Source organism: Hyperolius riggenbachi, chromosome 5, assembly GCF_040937935.1.
Source record: "Hyperolius riggenbachi isolate aHypRig1 chromosome 5, aHypRig1.pri, whole genome shotgun sequence".
Taxonomy (NCBI): domain Eukaryota; kingdom Metazoa; phylum Chordata; class Amphibia; order Anura; family Hyperoliidae; genus Hyperolius; species Hyperolius riggenbachi.
In genome coordinates, this window is record NC_090650.1 from 273339988 (window position 1) to 273363545 (window position 23558).

Sequence of the window (23558 nt, forward strand, 5' to 3'; positions counted from 1 at the left end):
TGTCTGTATCACACCAGAGACAAGCATGCAGCTAATCTTCTATTTTTGTACATATTTTCTAATATAAAGTATTAGAGGCAGAGAGGATCATCAGGACAAGCCAGGCAACTGGTATTGCAGCCTTCATATCCCTCTCACTTCAGATTCCATGACTTCACTACACACTTAGAAAGTGATCTGAATCAATATTTCAGGACATAATGAAAACCATTACTACTTATGATGAATAGCAGGCTATTTTCGCCTGGCCGTATGCAAAGCAATACAGTTCTGGCGGAACAGCTACTCTATTTGGTCTACACATAAATGGCCGCAAGGCCAGCTGAAGGGAAGACATTTTGGGGCTGGGATATCGCCTCTAGTGACGTGTCGTCAGTAAGAGGCGTTGATTGGCGTCTAGCAGTGATGACCCAGGCGCTGATGGGCTCCCTGTAGTGTACTGCAGACAGAGATGGCGGAGGCTTCGGAAGCAGCTGGGGAGCTGCGGGAGAGAAAGCTGAGCGGCGGGCAGGAGGCGCTGGAGGGAGCAGCCCCGCTAAGCTCGGAAGCGAAGATGACGGCAGCAGAATACTCCCGGCGGCTGCAGGAATGGCTCTGGCAGTGTTACTGCGGCTCGATGTGTTGGCAGAATAACTGCGCTACGTACGCCGCTACAGCCGCTCTATTATTTTCCGCTCCCCCTTTGGTTCCGGTCAGAATGCCCAGCAGTGGCTCCAATACAAGAACGCCTTCCAGCAACAGCAATGCGGCCACTGCGGCTGCTCCAGCTGCAGGTGAGCTGTCACTTCTCTCCTGTCACTACCTCTGGCTGCAGGTGAGCTGTCACTCTTCTGTCACTACCTCTGGCTGCAGGTGAGCTGTCACTCCTCTGCTGTCACTACCTCTGGCTGCAGGTGAGCTGTCACTCCTCTCCTGTCACTACATCTGGCAGCAGGTGTGCTGTCACTCCTCTTCTGTCGCTACATCTGGCTGCAGGTCAGCTGTCACCCCTCTCCTGTCACTACATATGGCTGCAGGTGTGCTGTCACTACCTCTGGCTGCATGTGGGCTGTCACTCCTCTCGCTGTACTCTGCTCCTCCGGCTGCATGTGGGCTGTCACTCCTCTCGCTGTGCTCTGCTCCTCCGGCTGCATGTGGGCTGTCACTCCTCTCGCTGTGCTCTGCTCCTCCGGCTGCATGTGGGCTGTCACTCCTCTCGCTGTGCTCTGCTCCTCCGGCTGCATGTGGGCTGTCACTCCTCTCGCTGTGCCCTGCTCCTCCGGCTGCATGTGGGCTGTCACTCCTCTCGCTGTGCCCTGCTCCTCCGGCTGCATGTGGGCTGTCACTCCTCTCGCTGTGCCCTGCTCCTCCGGCTGCATGTGGGCTGTCACTCCTCTCGCTGTGCCCTGCTCCTCCGGCTGCATGTGGGCTGTCACTCCTCTCGCTGTGCCCTGCTCCTCCGGCTGCATGTGGGCTGTCACTCCTCTCGCTGTGCCCTGCTCCTCCGGCTGCATGTGGGCTGTCACTCCTCTCGCTGTGCCCTGCTCCTCCGGCTGCATGTGGGCTGTCACTCCTCTCGCTGTGCCCTGCTCCTCCGGCTGCATGTGGGCTGTCACTCCTCTCGCTGTGCCCTGCTCCTCCGGCTGCATGTGGGCTGTCACTCCTCGCTGTGCTCTGCTCCTCCGGCTGCATGTGGGCTGTCACTCCTCTCGCTGTGCTCGGCTCCTCCGGCTGCATGTGGGCTGTCACTCCTCTCGCTGTGCTCTGCTCCTCTGGCTGCATGTGGGCTGTCACTCCTCTCGCTGTGCTCTGCTCCTCCGGCTGCATGTGGGCTGTCACTCCTCTCGCTGTGTTCTGCTCCTCCGGCTGCACGTGGGCTGTCACTCCTCTCGCTGTGCTCTGCTCCTCTGGCTGCACGTGGATTGTCACTCCTCTCGCTGTGCTCTGCTCCTCCGGCTGCATGAGGGCTGTCACTCCTCTCGCTGTGCTCTGCTCCTCCGGGTGCACGTGGGCTGTCACTCCTCTCGCTGTGCTCTGCTTCTCCGGCTGTACGTGGGCTGTCAATCCTCTCGCTGTGCTCTGCTCCTCTGGCTGCATGTGGGCTGTCACTCCTCTCGCTGTGCCCTGCTCCTCCGGCTGCATGTGGGCTGTCGCTCCTCTCGCTGTGCTCTGCTTCTCCGGCTGCACGAAAGATGTGCAGCTACGTGAGCTCCTGTCCTGTCTTTGTGCTCTGCTGCTTCAGCTGCATGTGAGTTGTCACGCCTCTCCTATCACTGCGATCTGCTGTCACAATATGGAAACCTCCATAAATGTACATAATACACAAGAGGTTACAAATTAAAAAAAAAAAAATCAACTGTTCAGTAACCTCTGTGTGGAAATTACAGCCTATTTGCATATGTGGTCAGTAGTGTTCCAGTTTAGCTCAAGTGAATTCTGCTTTCTGTGGAATCCAAAATTAGTCCAAAGTCAGAATTTGTGTTCCTCTATAGACCTTATACACTGATCTGCCTCCTTTTGTAGGTCTGTCTGGTGCTGCTTATACAGCTGTGATCTGTGCCTTGAGGCATGGACCTCAGAAATGTCCTTTAGTATCTGGCACCAAGACCAGATCATTTAAGCCTGTAAATTACATGGTGGGTCATCCATTGACTGGACTTTTTTTTTCTTTGCACACTCCACAGATTCTCAATTAGTTTGGGATTGTGAATTTAGAGGCTGAAGAAAGTGATTCATTAGGCAATGATGTCTTCATTCACTGCTTCGAGGTCTGGTTTTGACACTCTCATGCCCATTGTGAGTGCTTTCAGTGTGATGGAATCATTGTAGGCCTGTCACTACACAGCCCCACTGCACTGTATGCTCTGTCTCCCATCTCTCATGGACAGAAAGATTTTTGAGCAGTTTGTGCTACAGTAGCTCTTCTTTAGGATCAGACCAGATGTGTTCTCTACTCCCCACCCTTTTGAGTCTTGAGCACAGATGTCCCTTTTGCTAGTTCACCAGTTGTCCTTCCTTGGACCACTTTTAGAGTACTTATCAATGAGAACAGCTAGCAATACCTGGAGATGCTGTGAACAGGGTAGCACAGTGGCGTAGTGGTTAGCGCTCTCGCCGTGCAGCGATGGGTCCCCGGTTTGATTCCCAGCCAGGTCAACATCTGCAAGGAGTTTGTATGTTCTCCCTGTGTCTGCATGGGTTTCCTCAGGGCACTCTGGTTTCCTCCCACATCCCAAAAACATACAGATAAGTTAATTGGCTTCCCACAAAATAGGCCCTAAAGTACAATACATACATTACACGATATAGACATATGACTATGGTAGGGCTTAGATTGTGAGCCCCTCTGACGGACAGTTAGTGACGAGCCTATATATACTCTGTAAAGCGCTGCGGAAGATGTCGGCGCTATATAAATAATAATAAAAACAGTCCTTTACCCATCCCATTTATCAGGGTTCCTCAGATCTTAATGCTTGTCTATTTCTTATTTTTTCAACATGTAACCAAACTTTTCATTTGCTGCCTAATATATCAAATCCCTTGACTGATGCCATTGTGATTAATCTGTGGTGTTCACCTGCCAGTAGGTGACTATGGCTGATCGGTGTACAACTCTTTGCTGCAGCCAGCTGTCCAGAATGAGAGACCTGCAACAGGCACAATACATTTTATTGGATGTGCAAAGCAGCTTCTACTGATGTCTGGTATCCCAGCATACATGTGAAGTAAATACCATCATGCATACTTGTGCCATTGCAAGTCCAACCACAAGTTTTATTTTATGATGCAATGTGAGGGAAGGCAGTACAGGAGTTGCATATCTACAAGTGTTATTGGTTGATATTCTATGATATAAGACTTATTGGCTGATTGTGGTATTGGCTTAACCTGCCTAGCGTTCTGGACGAGCTGAGGTCGTCCAAAGAAAACTTGCTGGAAATGTTCTGGACGAGCTCAGCTCGTCCTGCACTTTCCCCTCACGCTGTGATCAGCAGCGCTGCAGCAGCCTCTGAAGGCTGCTGCATGCTTCTCCCTAGGGAATCCCTATGGAGAGAATGTGCTAGGGCGAGCGGGGGGATCCCCCTTCTGTGCGGGGTATTTTGAGCTGGGGATCCCCCTCTGCGGGTGGGGGGATCCCCCTTCTGTGCGGGGTATTTTGGGCTGGGGGATCCCCCTCTGCGGGTGGGGGATCCCCCTTCTGTGCGGGGTATTTTGGGCTGGGGGATCCCCCTCTGCGGATGGGGGGATCCCCCTTCTGTGCGGCGTGCGGGTGGTCTCTACCCCTCCCCCCCCCCCCCCCATCCTCGCTCCCCCCCCCCCCCCTTCCCTGTCTAAGCCCTTTGAGCAAATAGAACTACTCACCCAGGGGCCCTCTCCAGTGCAGCACTTCTTCCTCCATTGCAAAGTCCCGTCTCTTTACAGTTACATTACGAGACTTGGTGACGTCACCAAGTCTCGTAATGTAACTGTAAACAGAAGCGAGGATGGGGGGGGGGAGGGGTAGAGGCCACCCGCACGCCGCACAGAAGGGGGATCCCCCCCACCCGCAGAGGGGGATCCCCCAGCTCAAAATACCCCGCACAGAAGGGGGATCCCCCCCACCCGCAGAGGGGGATCCCCCAGCCCAAAAGTGAGGATCGAGGGGGGGAGATCGGGAGGGAGGGGACATCTGGCACCCTATACTCCTGGCTACACCTGGCACCCTATATACCTGGCTCCCCTATATACCTGGCTACACCTGGCACCCTATAACTGGCTACACCTACCTCCCTATAACTGGCTAAACCTGGCACCCTGTATACCTGGCTACACACTTGGCTACCCATAACTGGCTACCCTGACATCTGGCTACACTCCTGACTATCCTGACATCTGGCTACCCTGACATCTGGCTACACTCCTGACTATCCTGACATCTGGCTACCCTGACATCTGGCTACACTCCTGGCTACCCTGACACCTGGCTACATGTGGCTCCCTATACACCTGCCTTCACATCTGGGTCTTATACTCACCATTGGCGTGCTGATCCCTCGTCACGTACCTCTGATAGCTTCCCCAGTGCCGTCTTCCATGTCCGTGTACGGATTTGCTTCTCCCTCAGCGATGACATGTCCCCCGCCGATCGACGTTGATGACACCAGGGTCACACAGCGTCAACATCTCACTGCAAACATTTTTTTTAAGTTGAATTCAATACAATAACCTGTATTGAATTCAATATTTTTAAAAAATTGATTGAAAAAAAAAAGGTTGAAAATTATTGGAAATTAATTGAACCACTTTTTGCACGGAAATCCTGGGGAATCAGAACGCCAGGGAGGTTAAAGGACAACTGAGGTGAGAGGGATATGGGGGCTGCCATATTTATTTCCTTTTAACCGCTTAAGAACCATAGGTTTAAACCCCCTTAGTGACCAGGGTATTTTTTACAGTCTAGTGCTCTGCAGCTTTAAAAGCTCGCTGCCGAGCCATATAACACAAATCAACCTTTTGTTGCCACCAACAGAGCTTTCTTTTGGTGGCATCTGCTGCGACCCTTTTTGTTTGTTTGTTTTTAATTTATCTTCCCCCCCCCCCCCCCCCCCTGGAGAGCCAGCACTGTACAACCGCTAAAACTTTTTTTCTCTAGCAGCCTGCTAGCCACGATCGCGGGCTAGTAGGCTGATGTCGTAGCTCCACTCCGTTATTCAGTGGGGATGCGCATGCAATCCCCTGCAAAACGCCCCCAGGACTTGACTCCAATCGGCATTACGCACCTTGCAGCCGCCGATCTGCGTTAGGCGGTCGTAAGGTGTTTAAGCAATACTAGTTGCCTGGCAGCCCTGTTGATCCTCTGCCTCTAATACTTTTAAAACGGAACTGTAATGACGTAAAAAACAGTTTCACTTACTTGGGCCTTCTGCCAGCCCCATGCTGCCTTCCTGTCCCACGCCGGTCCTTCACAACCCTCTGTTCTCTCACCGCCAACTACTTTCAGTATCGCCGATGTGGCAACTGCGCTTGCGCGCCCAGGCTTATCTTTCTACGCATTAGCGTTTTGAGCTATTAGCCCAGGTCACGATTGCGGGCGAGAAAGATACGCATGGCTTAACAGTATCAAAAGCAGTGATGCTCACCGGATGAAATCCGAATAGGTTTTATTCGGATTTCATCCTGCTAATTGAATCACCTGTGCGGGTGGGCGAGGGAAGGGGGGGTTAATCTTACCCATCAGACATCTTCTTTGATCCGTCCCTCGGTGCCTCCCACGATGCGTTCCAAGCGCGTCACCTGATTACAAACACTTCCTCCTTCAACTCGGAAGAAGGAAGTGTTTGTAATCACGTGACCGCGGCTTGGAACATGCGGGAGGCGTCGAGGGATGGTTCAAAGAAGACATCTCATGGGTAAGAATAACTCCCCCTCGCCCACCGCACAGGTGATTTAATTAGCAGGATGAAATCCGAATAAACCTATTCGGATTTCATCTGAATACGTTTTTTGAGCATCCCTGATCAAAAGTAGCTGGCGGCAGGAGAACGGAGGATCGTGGAGGACCAGCACAGGACAGGAAGGCTACACGGGGCTGGCAGAAGCCCCAGGTAAGTGAAACTCTTCGTTTTTTATGTCATTTTTGTTCTGCTTTAACCACTTGCCGACCGCCCACTACCTATGGGCGGCGGCAAAGTGGCACCCCCAGGACCGCGTAACACCGATAGGCGTCGGTACCTGGGGGACTGAATTGCCAGGGATCTTGCACATTGGTGCGCGCATCCGCCGGCATTAGACTCCGCCCACCTGCTACGTCAACCCCCCGGCCAATTAGCAGCGCCGGCGGGTTGTTCACCCCCGATCTGCCGCGTTCAAAGCGTATAATACGCTTTGTAATGTATACAAAGCGTATTATACAGGCTGCCTCCTGCCCTGGTGGTCCCAGTGATCGAGGGACCACCAGGGCAGGAGGCAGCCCCCCTAGTAAGCACACACAAACACTGATCCTGCCCCCTGATCGCCCACAGCACCCCTCAGACCAGGGTCACCCTCACAGAACCCTGTTTGCACGCAATCACTACCCTAATCACCCATCAATCACTCCCTGTCACTATCTGTCAGCGCTATCCTTTAGATCAGGTCCTAAGCTGCCCCCGGGGGGCTCCTGATCACCCCCCCCCCCCCACCCTCAGATCCTCACCAGACCCCCCCCCTTCCCTGTGTACTGTATACATCTATTCTCCCCTGTAATCACCCACTGATCACCTGTCAATCACCCATCACCCCCCATCACCACCTGTCACTGCCACCCATCAGATCAGACCCTAACCTGCCCCTTGCGGGCACCTGATCACCTGCCCACACCCTCAGATCGCCTGCAGACCCGCCCTCACATCACCTCCCAAGTGCATTGTTTACATCTGTTCTCCCCTCTAATCACCCACTGATCACCCATCAATCACCCCCTGTCACCACCTGTCACTGCTACCCATCATACACATCAGATCAGACCCTCATCTGCCCCTTGCAGGCACCCAATCACCCGCCCACACCCTCAGATCGCCCTCAGACCACCCCTGATCACCTTGCCAGGGCATTGGTGTCCCCCATATTGCAGGCAGCCTTTACTCACCTCCCAGGCTCCAGCGATGAACAGCTGTGAACCCCTTCGCTCTGGTTGGCATCCCTGCTCGTACTGCTGCTAGGTTCTGGATTGTGGCTTGATTACGTCATCAAGCCGGGACCCGATACGTCAGAGCGAGCGGGGATACTGACCAGAGCGGAGGGGAGCGACGATTGCCGGGGAACGTCAGGAAGGTTAGTGGATCCTCTCCTCTCTCCCTCCTCTTCCCCCCCCCCCCCCACCACCACCACTACCATCATCACCACCACCACCACCACCACCGCAGCAGCTCTAACAGTGATCACTATGATCTGCCGTCGATCGCAGTGATCAAGAGCCAAGCGTGATGGCTCCTGATCACTGAGGGGAGATGTCAGCTGTCATATGACAGCTTGATCTCCCTCTCGGGTGCGCAAAATCGCGTTGTGAGCGGAAATGGCAGGCGCTGTAAATCTTACGCCGCATCAGGCTTAAACAGCCACAAGTGCGGTGTAGGATTTAACCACTTGCCGACCGCGCACTCATAACGCGCGTCGGCAAAGTGGCAGCTGCAGGACCAGCGACGCAGATCTGCGCGAGCGGCCGCTTCCTGTCAATTCACGGCGGGGGGCTCCGTGAATAGCCTGCGGGCCCCTGATCGCGGCTCGCAGGCTAAATGTAAACACAATAATCCGCTTTGTTTACATTTGTACAACGCTGCTAACAGTAGCAGCGTTGTACCAGATCAGCGATCCCCGGCCAATCAGCGGCCGGGGATCGCTGTCACATGACAGGCAGGAGCCTGTTAGAGGCTGCACAGGACAGATCCGTTCCTGTGCAGCCTCCGATCTCCGGGGAAGGGAGGGAGGAGAGGGAGAGGGGGAATCCTGCGGTGGAGGGGGCTTTGAGGTGCCCCCCCCGCCAGCCACATGCAGGCAGGAGCAAACCGAGCCCCCCCCCCTCCCCCCCCCAGCACATCATCCCCCTAGTGGGGAAAAAAAGGGGGCGATCTGGTCGCTCTGCCTGGTGTTTGATCTGTGCTGGGGGCTGTAGAGCCCACCCAGCACAGATCAGCGAAAACAGCGCTGGTCCTTAAGGGGGGGGGGGGGGGGGGAAAGGCTGGGTCATCAAGTGGTTAATATGGGCGGTCCCCAAAAGGTTAAAGGTCACCTGACGTGAGAGGGATATGGCGGCTACCATCAGTAGTGCTTGAATCACCCACCTGAAACAAGCATGAGGCAAATGCAGTCAAACGTGATCTGCATGCTTGTTCAGGGTATATGGCTAAATGTATTAGAGGCAGTGGATAAGAACAACAGCCAGGCAATGTGCATTGTTTAAAAGGAAGTAAATATACCATCCACCATTTCCCTCTCTCTTCAGTTGTTGGGTAGTATCTGATTTTTTTTTTTCCGCCATCTTCTTTTTACCACATCCCTTTCATAGTAGGCATTGTTCATCTGTAACTGAGGAATGTATTTCTCTGAGATGTATTTCTATCTTCTATGCAGGTCGTGAGTTTATCATACCAACCTTGGCCCAAAGGTTCAGAGCGGAGATGGTGGATTTCTTCATTCTGTTTTTCATAAAAGCAGCTGTTATATTAAGCATAGTGCATTTCAGTGGAATCAAGTAAGTTTGCTTTTCAATTAGTATTTGCACTCTAATTCAGTTCTAAAGGAAAATCTGAATTCTCTCATCAGTGCTGCCGGAGTAGAGAAAATGTTGGAGTAAAACTTCTTGTATCGTTGAACATTTAAATTGTACAGTGGGATGCGAAGCTTGGGAAACCTTGTTAATCGTCATGATTTTCCTGTATAATTCGTTGGTTGTTACGATAAAAAATGTCAGTTAAATGTATCATATAGGTCAGGAGAAACACCCAGTAATATTTGAGACGTGAAATGAAGTTTATTGGATTTACAGAAAGTGTGCAAATAAAATTAGGCAGGTGCATACATTAGGGCACCACTAAAAAGAAATAAAATCAATATTTAGTAGATCCTCCTTTTGCAGAAATTGCAGCCTCTAAACGCTTCCTGTAGGTTGCAATGAGAGTGTGAATTCTGCTTTGAAGATATTTTCGACAATTCCTCTTCACAGAACATCTCTAGTTCATTCATTCTCTAGTATATTCCAGTCTGGGGACTGAGATGGCCATCCCGAACGTTGTACTTGTTCCTTTGCATGAATGCCTTAGATGATTTTGAGCAGTGTTTAGGGTCGTTGTCTTGTTGAAAGATCTAGCCCCGGCGCAGCTTCAGCTTTGTCACTGATTCCTGGACATTGGTCTCCAGAATCTGCTGATCCTGAGGGGAATCCATGCGTCCTTCAACTTTGACAAGATTCCCAGTCCCTGCACTGGCCACACAGCCCCACAGCATGATGGAACCACCACCATATTTTACAGTAGGTAGGAGGTGTTTTTCTTGGAATACTGTGTTTTTTTTTTCCTCCATGCATAACACCCCTTGTTATGCCCAAATAACTCAATTTTAGTTTCATCAGTCCACGGCACCTTATTCCAAAATGAAGCTGGCTTGTCCAAATGTGCTTTAGCATACCTCAAGCGGCTCTGTTTGTGCTGTGAACGGAGAAAAGGCTTCCTCTGCATCACTCTCACATATACAGCATCTCCTTGTGTAAAGTGCGCCGAATGGTTGAACGATGCACAGTGACTCCATCTGCAGCAAGATGATGTTGTAGGTCTTTGGTGCTGGTCTGTGGGTTGACTCTGATTTTTCTCACCATTTGTCGCTTCTGTTTATCTGAGATTTTTCTTGGTCTGCCACTTTGAGCCCTAACTTGAACTGAGCCTGTGGTCTTCCATTTCCTCTGTTCCTAACTGTGGAAACAGACGGCTGAAATCTCAGGACCGCTTTCTGTATCCTTCCCCTAAACCATGATGGTGAACAACCTTTGACTTCAGGTCATTTGAGAGTTGTTTTGAGACCCCCATGTTGCTACTCTTCAGAGAAAATTAAAATGCGGAAACTTACAACTGACCCTCTCAAATACTCTCATAATTGGATTCACCTGTGTATGTAGGTCAGGGGTCACTGAGCTTACCAAGCCAATTTGAGTTCCAATAATTAGTTCTAAAGATTTTGGAATCAATAAAATGACAACAGTGCCCACATTTTATGTACCTGCCTAATTTTAAACAATTATTGCACTCTTTCTGTAAATCCAATAAACTTCATTTCACTTCTCAAATATCACTGTGTGTGTCTTCTATTTGATGTATTTAACTGAAATTTTTTATTGTAACAACTAACGATTTATACAGGAAAATCATACTATTAACAAACGTTCGCATTCCACTGTATGTGTAGATGCACATTATGCTAGAGGGTCCTTTGGAGAGCTGCATATCCCCTTAGTCTTATGTCTGTGTATTAACTTCTTGGGGACCACCTAACGCCGATGGGCGTGGCCGCGGCAGCAGCCCAGGACCACCTAATGCCAATTGGCGTCAAGTCCTGGGGCTGCAGTTTCCCATGCGCGATCGTTCCCTGCCACTTCACGGAACAGAGTTCCGTGATTAGCCTGCTAGCCGTCCTCTCATAGGCTGATGCCTATGAGAGGCAGAACAGGACAGATCGCCGTCCTGTTCCAATTCAGAAGACGGAGGGAGAGAGCGATTCATAGAGGCTAGAAAAAAAAAAAAAACTGCCACAGCGATCAGACACCTCAGGCGGCATGTTCCGTTAGGGACAAAAAAAGGAGGCGAGTCCAATCGCTGGGCTCCATAGCTGGGCTGTGCAGGAGGCTGAAAAGCCTGCACAGCCCAGTACAGCAAAAAAAACTGCCTGGTCGTTAGGGAGGGTTAACACTGCAGTCGTCAAGTGGTTAAGTAACATTTAAAATGCATGTGTATAAATATGTAGAAAATGTACATTTTGTTAGAGTAAAATGCACTGTAAATGTTATTTTTTTTCCTATGTTGCCGTCACTTACTGAAAGTAGTAAAAATCTGGCAGATTTTGGCCTGGTCCATTTCCTCATGTGGGATTCTCAGGGTTTTATTTTCAAAAGTACATACTGAATGCCAGTTGCTCAGTCCAACTGCCTAAATAGTGTGCAAGCGAGTTGGGAGGCTGGACAGCTTGTTTGTACTGGTCCTTATCATGAAGTGTTTTTGTAAAGAATAAAGAAAATACTAAGAATTCCTCATGAGGAGATGAACAAGTCCAAAACCTGTCAGATTTCTCACCTTTGTACTGCCTACTGTAAGCAACAGTAACATAGGAGGAAAGTAATTTGTAAAGTGAATTTTACTCTGGGGTAGGCACCACTGCTTGCAGAGGGGAGACTCTGCCTAATAATGGAGTTGGGTTCTCTGCATATTGTTTCGGAACAGTCTGCCTACTATTGTTTGAACAACTTGTTTGATGAGGCAGTCTCCAATCGGTACTCCTCTCTACCCATCCCCAAGTGCTGTGTACTGTAATGATGCTAGAGGAGTCTGCAGAGCCAGTTTTGCTCCATCAGAGGAGGTCAGAGTGAGTGTAATAAGCTGAGGCTGGGAGCACGCTAGTCTGTCAGTCTTCTGTATGCGTTTTCTACACAACGTGTGTCTGTCTGTGTGAAAACATGCACGTTTTATCACAGAAGCTAATGTACTTGATAGAGAAAATGTGTGCAGTGCTTCACTGCTCCCTTTTTGTGTATATGTGTGTGTGTGTGTGTGTGTGTGTGTGTGTGTATATCTATATATCTATATATCTATATATCTATATATCTATATATCTATATATCTATATATCTATATATCTATATATCTATATATCTATATATCTCTCTGCATGGGGAAAACACATTGCACTGGCCAACTGACAATAACATTGGTTCTCAGTTTACTTGTGTAGGAGGGGGGGGGGCACCCAAAGTTTTGCAGGGGGGCCCAGTGATTTCTAGTTATGCCCGTCAGTAGGAAATGTTATAAGATTTATTTTACAAAAATATGCACACAAGACTTGCTTTAGGTGACATGGTGCTGTATACATAGTCTAGTGCCCTCCTTCTGTAACCTCTCTGCGACCGCCTAACATCGATGGCGTCCTGGTGGTCTTGCAAGATTAGCAGGTAACGAGTGCTCGTTCGAGCGTGTGTTCCCAGTAGGGGGAGACGACCGCAAACAGCCTGCCAACCGCGATCAGAGCTAGCAGGCTGCAACAAAGAAAAAAGGGGGGGGGGGAATTTGTGTACAGCGCTGCAATCTAGAGCAGTGCTGTACAGAGGACATGCCTGCCGCTTAACTGTCCCTTGCAAGGGCTCACAATCTAATCCCTGCAATCGTCCTATGCCATGTAGGCATAGTGTAGCGTACCCATCGCAGTCTAGGGCCAATTTGGGGGAGGAATAAAGGAAATGTATTTTTTATTTTTTTTTTAACATTTTTATTAATTAAAGAAAAAAACCTAAAGATCGCAGCAGTGATTAGAGACCACCAAAAGAAAGCGCTGTTAGGGCAAATTCACAATACAAGAGCTTTTCTGTGCTCTTTGTGATTTTAAAAGCTCTTGCTAATGTTATCATGTGTGTGTTGTCACTGAAGTGATGTGATTGTGTAATAATAATCCCCCATAGCATTGCATTAGCAAGAGGTTATAAAATCTGTAGCGTTTAACAAGCTCTTGTAGTGTGACGCAGCCCTAAGTGGCAAGAAAAGGAGGAAGATTCATTTGGCTGCTAAGTTGTATGGCTGTGCAGTAAACTGTTAGGGCCCTTCTCCACTAGCGTTCGCGCTAAACACTAGCGATTGCGATTCAGCAAAGTTACACATTTTCCCGGCGTATGCACTGCATAGCAAAATCGCTCCGCGGCACTTAAGTAAAAAACGAATTGCGGTAGTGGAAATTATCTACCACGATTCTTATGTTGTTAAGCAAACCGTAGCGATTTAAAAATCACTAGCGATTTGCGATTCAGCATCGCAATTGCCGCTAGTGGAAAAGGGCCCTTAAAGCTGCAGAGTGCCTGGTCACTACGGGGGTGTAAACCTGTGGTCCTCAAGGGACCCTGAACCAAGAGGGATATGGAGGCTGATATATTTATTTCCTTTTTAATTAATGCAAATTGCCTGGCTATCCTGCTGATCCATCTACCTCTAATACATTTAGCCATAGACCCTGAATAAGCATGCCACACCGGTGTTTCTGACTGATTTAGCTGCATACATATTTCATGTGTGATTCAGACACTACTGCAGCCAAAGAAGTTAGCAGGACTCCCAGGCAACTGGTATTGTTTAAAAGGAAATACAGGTAGTCCCCGACTTACGAACGACCCGCCTATACGAACGGCATGGATTCAGTGTTTTCATTGGAACCAGCCAATTTTTTTTTTTTTTTTTTCAAAATTGGACTTCGTTTTTGAGAAAATCGATTTTAAAAAATTCAAAGAAAAAATGGCTTTGTATAAGCAGGTACTGAGGGCAGAGGTGACACAGGCGGGGACACTGTAAGCACGGGGGGGGCACAGAGGAGGTACAGGGGACAGAGATTGCACATTGTTCCAACTTAAGAACAGATTAAGGTTAAGAACGAACCTACAGTCCTTATCTCGTTCATTAACCGGGGACTACCTGTAAATATGGCAGCCTCCATATTCTTCTCACTTCATTTGTCCTATAAAAGAAAATACATATGGCAGCCTCTAAGGACACCTGAACTTAGAGGGATATAAACTCCTATAGGAATTCATAGACACTCTTTCAAATGGACCAGTCATAATCTCCAACCAGGAAATACGATTGCACCTGCACTGCTAGTAAATGCTGCTAATCTGCCAGTGTGGCCCGCATCAGTATATTTTTAATTCTAATAGACTGTCAGCTCTATTATTTTTAAATATAACTGACATTTTCAAACTTTTTTACAGAGATATTTCAAAATTTGCTATGCACTATATCATTGAAGAAATTGATGAGGATACCTCAATGGAAGACCTGCAGAAAATGATGGTGGTAGCACTGATTTACAGGCTCTTAGTCTGTTTTTATGAAGTAAGTTTGAAATGTTTTCATTGCTATTGTTTGGGTATTATCTATTTTGGGCTGGATAATTGAATATGCATTATTTTAAGGAAGCAGACATAGGCCTATGCAATGTGTGCAGCTGCACAAGGGGCTCCAACAGGATGATTTCACTCTGGGGACCCTCACACACTGGCTATATATTACACAGCTATCTGGGTCCCCTGCTTGTGTCTGTAGTGGGATGGGCCTTGGGGACACTGTCTGTGTAGTACTGCCAGAGTGCTTAAGGAACTGGGGAGATTATCCTGTGTCACCCACTACTCAGCATCTTCCTGGCTCCTGCTGCCTGACTGACAGTAGGGGATGGTCAGTGAGAAGCTAATCATTTTTAGTTTGTAGAGGTCTGCATTTTGTGTTACTCAAAACCTTTATAAAGTGAGGTCATTGTTGCCTGCATGTGTTCTCATCATCCCTTCCTTGTAGTGCAAATCGGAACAATATCTACATAAAGCGCTTATTCGTTGGGTGTCACTGCCCGAGATATTGTGGATTTCCTTGAAAACCCACTGACTGTTCTTAAAGGGCGGAAAAGGGGCAACGAGGGATCTTGTTTGGGATACAGGAATGGAATCATGCTGACTTATAAGCCAGGTTACTCTTTGGGTTTAACCACTTGAGGACTGCTGTCTTAAACCCCCCTAGTGACCAGGACATTTTTTGCTAATTAGGCCACGCTGCAGGGCCGTACAACTCGGCACACAAGTGATTGGTGGGCTATGAGGGCTATGATTGCTGCCAGCATGTGTTTTTTTTTTTTTTTTTTTTTTTTTTTACTAAATTTCACTATTTTATTTTATATTTTCTTCTTCTCCGTCCCTCCCTTCCTCCTCCCGCCAGTCAATTGGCACGATCGGCTGTCATAGGCTTCAGCCTATGGCAGCGGATCGCTGTCTTGCCTCCCCAGGGGACAGCCGAATGACGCGGCTGTCCCCAGTACAGTGCTGCCGTAGATCGCAGCGCTGTACATAAACAGCCATCTAACAGTTTCTTAGTGGCGATCACCGCTGGGAGACTGATGACATGCAGAGATGCGTGCGTGATCTCCTGCAATCCCCGCCCCTAACACTTTGCGGCAATTGGCGTGGTGTGTCCTGGGGCTGCTCACGCCAATCTGCGTGGAGCAATCGTTTAGGGGATAAAGGACAACTGAAGTGAGATATGGAGGCTGCCATATATATATATTGCCTTGTAAGCAGTACCAGTTGCCTGGCTATCCTGTTGATCCTCTGTCACTGCTTTGTGTGGGCATGCTCCCCCGGTTTCGCTGCGTACCCCATGCTGTGGTCTCGCGCACCCCAGGGAGTACACGAACCGCGTGTTGAGATACACTGCTCTAGAAGAATAAGGCCTTGAGGCCTGCATGTTTATCTGGCAGTTCACCCACCCAGCTGCCGACCTCAAGCGTCATTAGTTTGCTATCAAAATAAAGCTGAATTACAACATAGGTGGAGGACCTCTTCACTGCTGGTACTGAGCAATCGGAAGCACCCCGGCCAGTGCATGGCTGCAGCTGATAGGGTGAGAATTCACCACCTTCAGCCTGCCATATGAGAAAGGCCTAAGTGCTTGTGTTGCTAAAAATAGACACAAAGAACGACTTGATGTGCTTCCATGTGATCTCTAATACATTTTTATAGATTGCTTTGCATTGTCTTCAAAGTTGTACTAATACATTTTTTTTTCTTATTTGAAAGATTATCTGCATTTGGGGTGCAGGGGGAGCAACGCCAGGAAAGTTCCTGCTTGGTCTTCGGGTTGTGACATGTGATAGCTCTGTGCTAGTCGCTCCAAACAGAGTATTAGTTATCCCTTCCACCAATGTAAACATGACTGCGTAAGTATCTTGTGTATTTACTGTATGTCATGTGACGTATCTAATCTTATTACAAACAAGTGATGCTTGTACACAAATGATTTGGACTTGCCTGAATTGTGCATATGGGACACTAAATGGAAGGCCTCTATAAATGGGGGCACTATAATGGGGTGACACTTCAACCAGGACACATAGTAGGGGCACCTTAAAGGGACTCCGAGCACCTCTCATGGGCATGCCTTTAAGCCAGACGACTTCCAACAAAGTTGTGCTATGACCTCTCTGGAGGAGCCCCTGCAATGGCCAAGCGTGTCACTTGCTCTTCCTGCTTCATTCAGTAATGCACCTCTCTAACAGAGAAGACAGGGGTGATCCGGAAGTTATAACATAGCTTAGATGGCAGCCACGATTTTTAAATTGAAATCAAACAAAAACTCAAATGAAAGAGGAGAGCACAAGCTACAGAAAAGTATGCATCTTTAAGTACTTTGCACTAGGTGCCAGAGTCTTAAAGGCATACCTATGAGAGGTGCTGGGAGTCCCTTTAATAGAAGAAATACAATGGGGACGACACATAAGATGTATAACAAAAACACTGTTTAGCCACCTCCTATGTCTACTTTAGAGACCACATCCCTTATATAATTAAGTAAACAATTACCTTTTCTATAAGCCTCTTATTCCACATTCTTGCCATCAAAAATATTATTATTGTATTTATGAAGCCCCAACCTATTACGCAGCACTGGACATTAGTTTAGGTTACAGACAATATTTAGGGGTAACATAGAGCAATATGACAATACAAGAATACAAGAAAAAACAGATCATGCAGCACAGTATGAGTACCAGGTAATGCTTAGTCAGTCACTGGATGGGAGCATGGAAATTAGGCAAGTTAAGTTCACTCAAATGCATGGGTTCACAGTAATGGATGTGCATGATCAGGTAGGGCACAAAAGGAGGAGGACCCTGCCCAAAGGCTTACAATCTAGAGGGAGAGGTAGGGACACGAAAGGTAGGGGACCAGAGTTCAGCTGTGGGTTTAGAGCACTTGTGAGGGGTAGTAGGCCAGAGTGAAAAGGTCAGTTTTGAGGGCTTTCTTGAAGATGTTGGAGAGGGCTGCCCTAATGGGTGGAGGTAGGAAGTTCCATAGTGTTGGAGCAGCTCTTGAGAAGTCCTGGAGGCGTGCATGGGACTGGGCGATGCGGGGGGCGGTCAGGCGAAGTTCATTGGAAGAGCAGAGTGAGCGGCCAGGTGTGTACCTCCTGAATAAGATCAGAAATGTAGGTTGGACAGGTTTTGTGGACAGATTTGTAGGTCAGACACAGTAGTTTGAATCTGATTCTAGACTGGATAGGAAGCCAGTGGAGGGATTCAAGGAGGGAATCCGCTGTGGTGGAGCGATGGGAGCAGTGGATAATTCTGGCTGCCACATTCATGATAGATTGCAGTGGGGCTATTCAGGTCATAGGGAGACCAGACAGAAGGGCATTGCAGTAGTCAAGGCGGGAAATTATGAGGGCATGGATGAGGAGTTTGGTGGTGGCAGAGGTCAGGAAAGTGTGAATCTTACAGATGTTATGAAGGTGGAAGTTGCAGGACTTTGTGAGGTCTTGGATGTGGGGAGTGAAGGAGAGTGCGGAGTCCAGGGTGACACCCAGACAGGGGGCTTGAGAGGTAGGGCGAATGGTAGTGTGGTTAACGGTGATATGCACATCTGGGAGGTTCATGGATGGCCGGGGTGGGAAGATCATAAATTCCGTTTTGTCTAGATTTAGTTTCAGGAACCTAGCGGACATTCAGGAAGAGATGGCTGATAGGCAGGAGGAGACCTTATCCATGGTAGTGGTGGAAATGTCAGGGGTGTGGGGGTAGATCTGGGTATCATCTGCATACAGATGATAGTTAAAACCCAGATAACCTTGCCAATGGAGGATGTGTATAGGGAGACCAGTAGGGGGCCAAGGACCGAGCCTTGGGGGACTCCCACCGAAAGGTGATTGGGGGTGGACGAGGACTCATTGAAGGAGGTCGTGAAGGAGCGGTAGGAGAGGTGGGATGAAAGCCAGGTCAGGGCGAGATCATGAATGCCCATGGACTGGAGGAGTAGGAGATGATCTACTGTGTCAAAAGCTGCTGATAGGTCAAGGAGGAGGAGAATGGAGTATTTACCTTCAGCTTTAGCTAAGGCAAGGTCATTGACCACCTTGGTGAGAGAGCAGTTTCGGTTGAGTGGGCGGGCCGAAATCCAGATTGCAGTGGGTCTAGCAGTGAGTTGGCATTGAGGTACTGGGTCAGGCGTTTGCGAACCAGACGCTCAAGGAGTTTTGAGGCAAAGGGGAGGAGGGAGATAGGACGGTAGTTGGAGGGTAGCGAGGGGTCGAGGGAGGGTTTTTTGAGCAGGGGTAGTACAGTGGCCTGCTTGAAGTCTGAGGGGAAGGTGCCTGTGGATAGGGAGAGGTTAAACAGGGTAGTGAGGACTGGGGCCAATTCCGTGAAGAGGCTGGAGTAAATCAGAAGGGATGGGGTCAAGGGGGGGGGGGGGGAGAAGTAGTGGTATGGAAAGTCTGCAGTAGGTGGTTGACTTCCTCAGTGGTAGTAGGAGTGAAGGAGGGGAGGGGGGAGGATAGGGTGGAGGAGGAGCTGGTTGGGAAGGGGTGGGAGGTGAAGATTGAATATTTCCTGATGGATGGAGACAATTTTGTTGGTGAAGTGGGTGGCTAAATCTGTGGCAGAGAGGGAGGAAACGGAGGTTGGGGGGTGGGGTTTAAGCAGGGAGTTGAAAGTGGCAAAAAGACGCCGGGGGTTGGAAGCTTGTGCTCCGATGAGCTTGGTAAAGTATTCCTGCTTCGCATGAGCAAGGGGAGTGTGGAACTGCAGCAGGTTAGTCTTGTACTGTAGGAAATCCTGGTTAAGTTGAGTTTTCCTCCATTTCCGTTAGTGGCACGTGTTTCCCTCTGGAGGTGGCGAGTATGGGTAGTGCGCCAGGGCTGGGTGTTAGGGGGGCGGTTGCGGCGGAATATTGGTGGAGCAGCTTTCTCTAGGGCTGATGAGAGAGTTTGGCGATACTGAGCTGCAGCAAGATTAGGACAGGTTAGGGTGGGGAGAGTGGAGGAGAGGGCATGGAGGGGGTCAGCAAGGACGCTAGGGTTGAGCTTGCGTAGGTCTCGCTGCCATCGACCAGGCGGGTAGTTTGGAGGTGCCTTCCGTGAGGAGGTTGAAGGTGATGGTCTGAGGGTGGAAAGGGTGCGATGTCAAGGTCTGCAATGGTGGTGGATTTAGTGAATATAAGGTCGAGTGTGACCTGCAATGTGGGTAGGGGTGTTGGTGTGTTGTACTAGGCCAAGTGAGTTGGCTATGGTGAGTAGCCGGGTCACAACAGAGTTCTTGGGTTCATCGATGGGAATATTGAAGTCCCCGAGGATGATGGTGGGGAGGTTAGAGGAGAGGAGGTGTGGGAGCTAGGAGGCAAGGTCATCGAGAAATTGTAGTGTGGAGGGCGGTATAAGACCGCAACAATGGCAGGGAGGGGGTGGTAGAGGAATATGGTGTGGGCCTCGAATGATGTGAATTGTAGGTGGGGTGAGGACATGGAAGGTGCAGGATGGGAAGAGGAGCAGACCCACCCCTCCCCCGGTCCTGTTGTCTGGTCTGGGGGTATGACTGAGGTGAAGGCCACCGTAGATTAGGGCAGTCTCTGCGGCAGAGTCAGAGGGGGTGAGCCATGTCTCAGTGAGTGCGAGGATGGTGAGGGATTTGGAGAGGAAGAGGTCGTGGACTGCTGTAAGTTTATTGCGGACGGATCGGGCATTCCAGAGACCGCAGGGTAGGGGGAGCATGTGTTTGTGGGATGGATGGGGCGAGGATGTTTACGTTATTTGTGGACAGAGGGCTGTAAAGTGTGTGAAGCAGGCGAGCAGGGGATTCTTGTCCGGCGGCAAGCTGAGGCCCAGGGTTAGGTGATATATCACCAGCTGCAAGTAAGAGTAGGAGGGAGAGAGTAAGCGAATGTGAATGGGATTTACCGTATTTCGCGCCGTATAAGACGCTCCGGAATATAAGACGCACCCAGATTTAGAGGGCAAAAACCAGGGGAAAAAATATAAACTAAACCTGGTGCGTCCATATTTCAGGAGCATCTTGTACATGACCTCCCCCAAATGGTGCTCTCCTGTGTCCCCCTGTCTCCCCCAGGTGTCCCTCTGTCACCCCCAGGTGTCAGTGCTGTACCCCCAGGTGTCCTCCTGTCACCCCAGGTGTCCTGCTTTCTCCCCATGTGTCTAAGTGTCCCCCTCTAAGTGTCAGCCTGTCTCCCCCAGGCGCCAGCCTGTCTCCCCCAGGTGCCAGCCTGTCTCCCCCAGGTGCCAGCCTGTCTCCCCCAGGTGCCAGCCTGTCTCCCCCAGGTGTTGTCCTCCACTCTGTGTCCCGCTATGTGTCGTCCCCGTCGCGCCCGCCCGCTTGTCTGTCTTTCCCCCTGCCAGCCCGCCCGCCCGCTTGTCTGTCTTTCCCCCTGCCAGCCCGCCCGCCCGCTTGTCTGTCTTTCCCCCTGCCAGCCAGCCCGCCCGCCCGCTTGTCTGTCCCCCTCCTGTGTCGCCGGGTCCCCCCGTGTGAAAACCGGCAGCGGCAGAAGCTTACCTCCTCCATCTTGCCCGCGGCGATTGAAGACATCCGGCTCCTGTATGCGGCTTCCTCTAGTGCCGGCTCGTAATGACGCGTAATTGATGACGCGTCATTACAAGCCGGCACTAGAGGAAGCCGCACACAGGAGCTGGATGTCTTCAGTCGCCGCGGGCAAGATGGAGGAGGTAAGCTTCTGCCGCTGCCGCTTTTCACACGGGGGGACCCGGCGACACAGGAGGGGGGTAGACAAGCGAGGGTAGGGGCAGCCACAGCAGACACACAGGCAAGGCAGGGAATCCCCGATGTCGGCGATTAGTATCGGCGGGCGTGCGTCCATAAGTCGGGGATTCCCTGCCTTTGCCGTATAAGACGCAGGGACTTTTTCTCCCCATTTTTTGGGGAGAAAAAGTGCGTCTTATACGGCGGAAAATACGGTAAATGTTTGTGAGGTTTTTGAGCTGCTGGGGGAGAGAAAGATTTCAGGAGAGCGAACAGTTCATGAGAAGCTAAGCAAGGTGAGGAAAGCAGAGCAGGTGAAATTAATATGGAGTGTGGTACACTGGGAGGATGCATGTAGCAATGCAGCTTGTAGATGTTTGCAGACAGGCAGAACATAAGAAAAAGTGCAGTAAACATGGTAAGGGTCTCTGATTATAACCAGGAAATTTCCAACCACTAAACAGTTTATGAGCCTACTTGGCAGTGCAGGGGCAAATCCAGGATTTTCAAGGGGGGTGGGATTCTTGAAAGGTCTCCCTCAGCCACGCACAATACAGTATAATAATATGGTAGAACATGGAATACATAATGCATTTTCCCATCTGACTGACAGGATATGACAATTTCCGACATGTCCGATCTGCTGCTGATCAACAACGGAATTGATCAGGAACAGTTTGGATATAGATAATGACAGCCAACATTGGTAATGAAGGATAAAGTAAAGCATTCACACAGCAGAGCACAGGGCTGTGCTCATACCTGACTGTTAAAAAAAAAAGTTCCCCAGGTCTACTCCATGCTTTGTACACACACTGCTGATCGTTGCTCTGTACACACTGCTGCTCCATGCTCTGTACACATGCTGCTGCTACATCCAAAGTCAACTGTAGCAGAGAAAGAAATGGTACAGTGCTGTGAGATGCAGAATGCCTGCAGATATTCTGGTGTCTCAACTTGTGCCTGTTCCCAGACTCTGCACCGGCCCTGGTCTGAAGGGGGATTCTGGGCAGCTGTAATTCCCCCCCCCCCGCATTTGCATATGCAGTGCAACATATATCCAGCAGTGGCATTTTTAGCAATAGCACTGGAGGCAATCCTGAATCCTGTTTGAATTCCTGGGTGAATTCTTGGTAAGTTGTAAAGCACTTTGTAATAAATGGCACTTAGGAATTAAATGGCACCAAATGACCGAGGCCACAAGTGTCCAAGCTCCAGGCTTAAATGGGTATGATAGCCGCCATGGTTGTTACATTTCAAGGGGGGAAAAAAATACAGAAAAAATTCCAGGTAGTCCCTGATGTACAAAGGACCTGACGATACAAATGCCGCGCTGGACTCAATGTCGCTTCCCCAATGCATGTGATGGGGAAGGAGACCATGAAAAGCACTGTAGGGCAGGAGGCGGCATGGGGGAGACAAGAGGATTTACAGAAGGAAAGGAGGCGGCACAGGGGAGCAGAGGTGACACTGAAGGTATAGAGGGACACAGTGGACATATAGCGGGGTAGAGCTGGCAGTGTTTTGACTACAGATTCAAGTAAAACGTACCTATAGTCCCCATCTCATTCCTTAACTGTGAACTTATCTGTACCTCTCTTTTTTTCAAAATCGAATACTGTCACCATGTATTGTACCAGCAAACTAGTGTAAGTTCCATGACAAACTGGATAAATAACTGAATAATTGCTTTGTTTTTTTCTTCTGTCTACAGTAGTATTTTAAAACTACTTGGTGAATGCTGAGTGTATATTTTTTTTCTATTTTTTTTTTCCTCTTAACCACTTGAGGACCCACCCTTTACCCCCCCCCCCCCCCTTAAGGACCAGCGCTGTTTTAGGTGATCTGTGCTGGGTGGGCTGTGCAGCCCCCAGCACAGATCAGGGTGCAGGCAGAGCGACCAGATCGCCCCCTTTTTTCCCCACTAGGGGGATGATGTGCTGGGGGGGGTCTGATCGCTCCTGCCTGATGGGTGTTGCGGGGGGGGCACCTCAAAGCCCCCCTCCGCGGCGACATTCTCCCCCTCCCTCTCCTATCTGTCTCCTCTGGGAATCGGGGCTGCACAGGACGCTATCCGTCCTGTGCAGCCAGTGACAGGACGTCCCCTGTCACATGGCGGCGATCCCCGGCCGCTGATTGGCCGGGGATCGCCGATCTGCCTTACGGCGGATTATTTCCGCTTGTGTTTACATTTAGCCTGCGAGCCGCCATCGGCGGCCCGCAGGCTATTCACGGAGCCCCCCGCCGTGAATTGACAGGAAGCAGCCGCTCGCGCGAGCGGCTGCTTCCTGATTAATCAG

The 23558-nt window shown here is 49.8% G+C and overlaps 1 protein-coding gene across 1 annotated transcript in view; it reads left to right on the forward strand.

The window, feature by feature from the left end:
• The first annotated feature begins 295 nt into the window (after positions 1-295).
• FAM8A1 (family with sequence similarity 8 member A1) overlaps positions 296-23558 on the forward strand; it is a 29128-nt gene continuing 5865 nt past the window's right edge. The window contains exons 1-4 of the mRNA XM_068234649.1: positions 296-773; positions 9070-9190; positions 14444-14567; positions 16295-16434. Coding sequence (XP_068090750.1) covers positions 452-773; positions 9070-9190; positions 14444-14567; positions 16295-16434 — 707 coding nt within the window. The 5' untranslated portion in view covers positions 296-451. The remainder of the gene's footprint in view (positions 774-9069; positions 9191-14443; positions 14568-16294; positions 16435-23558) is intronic.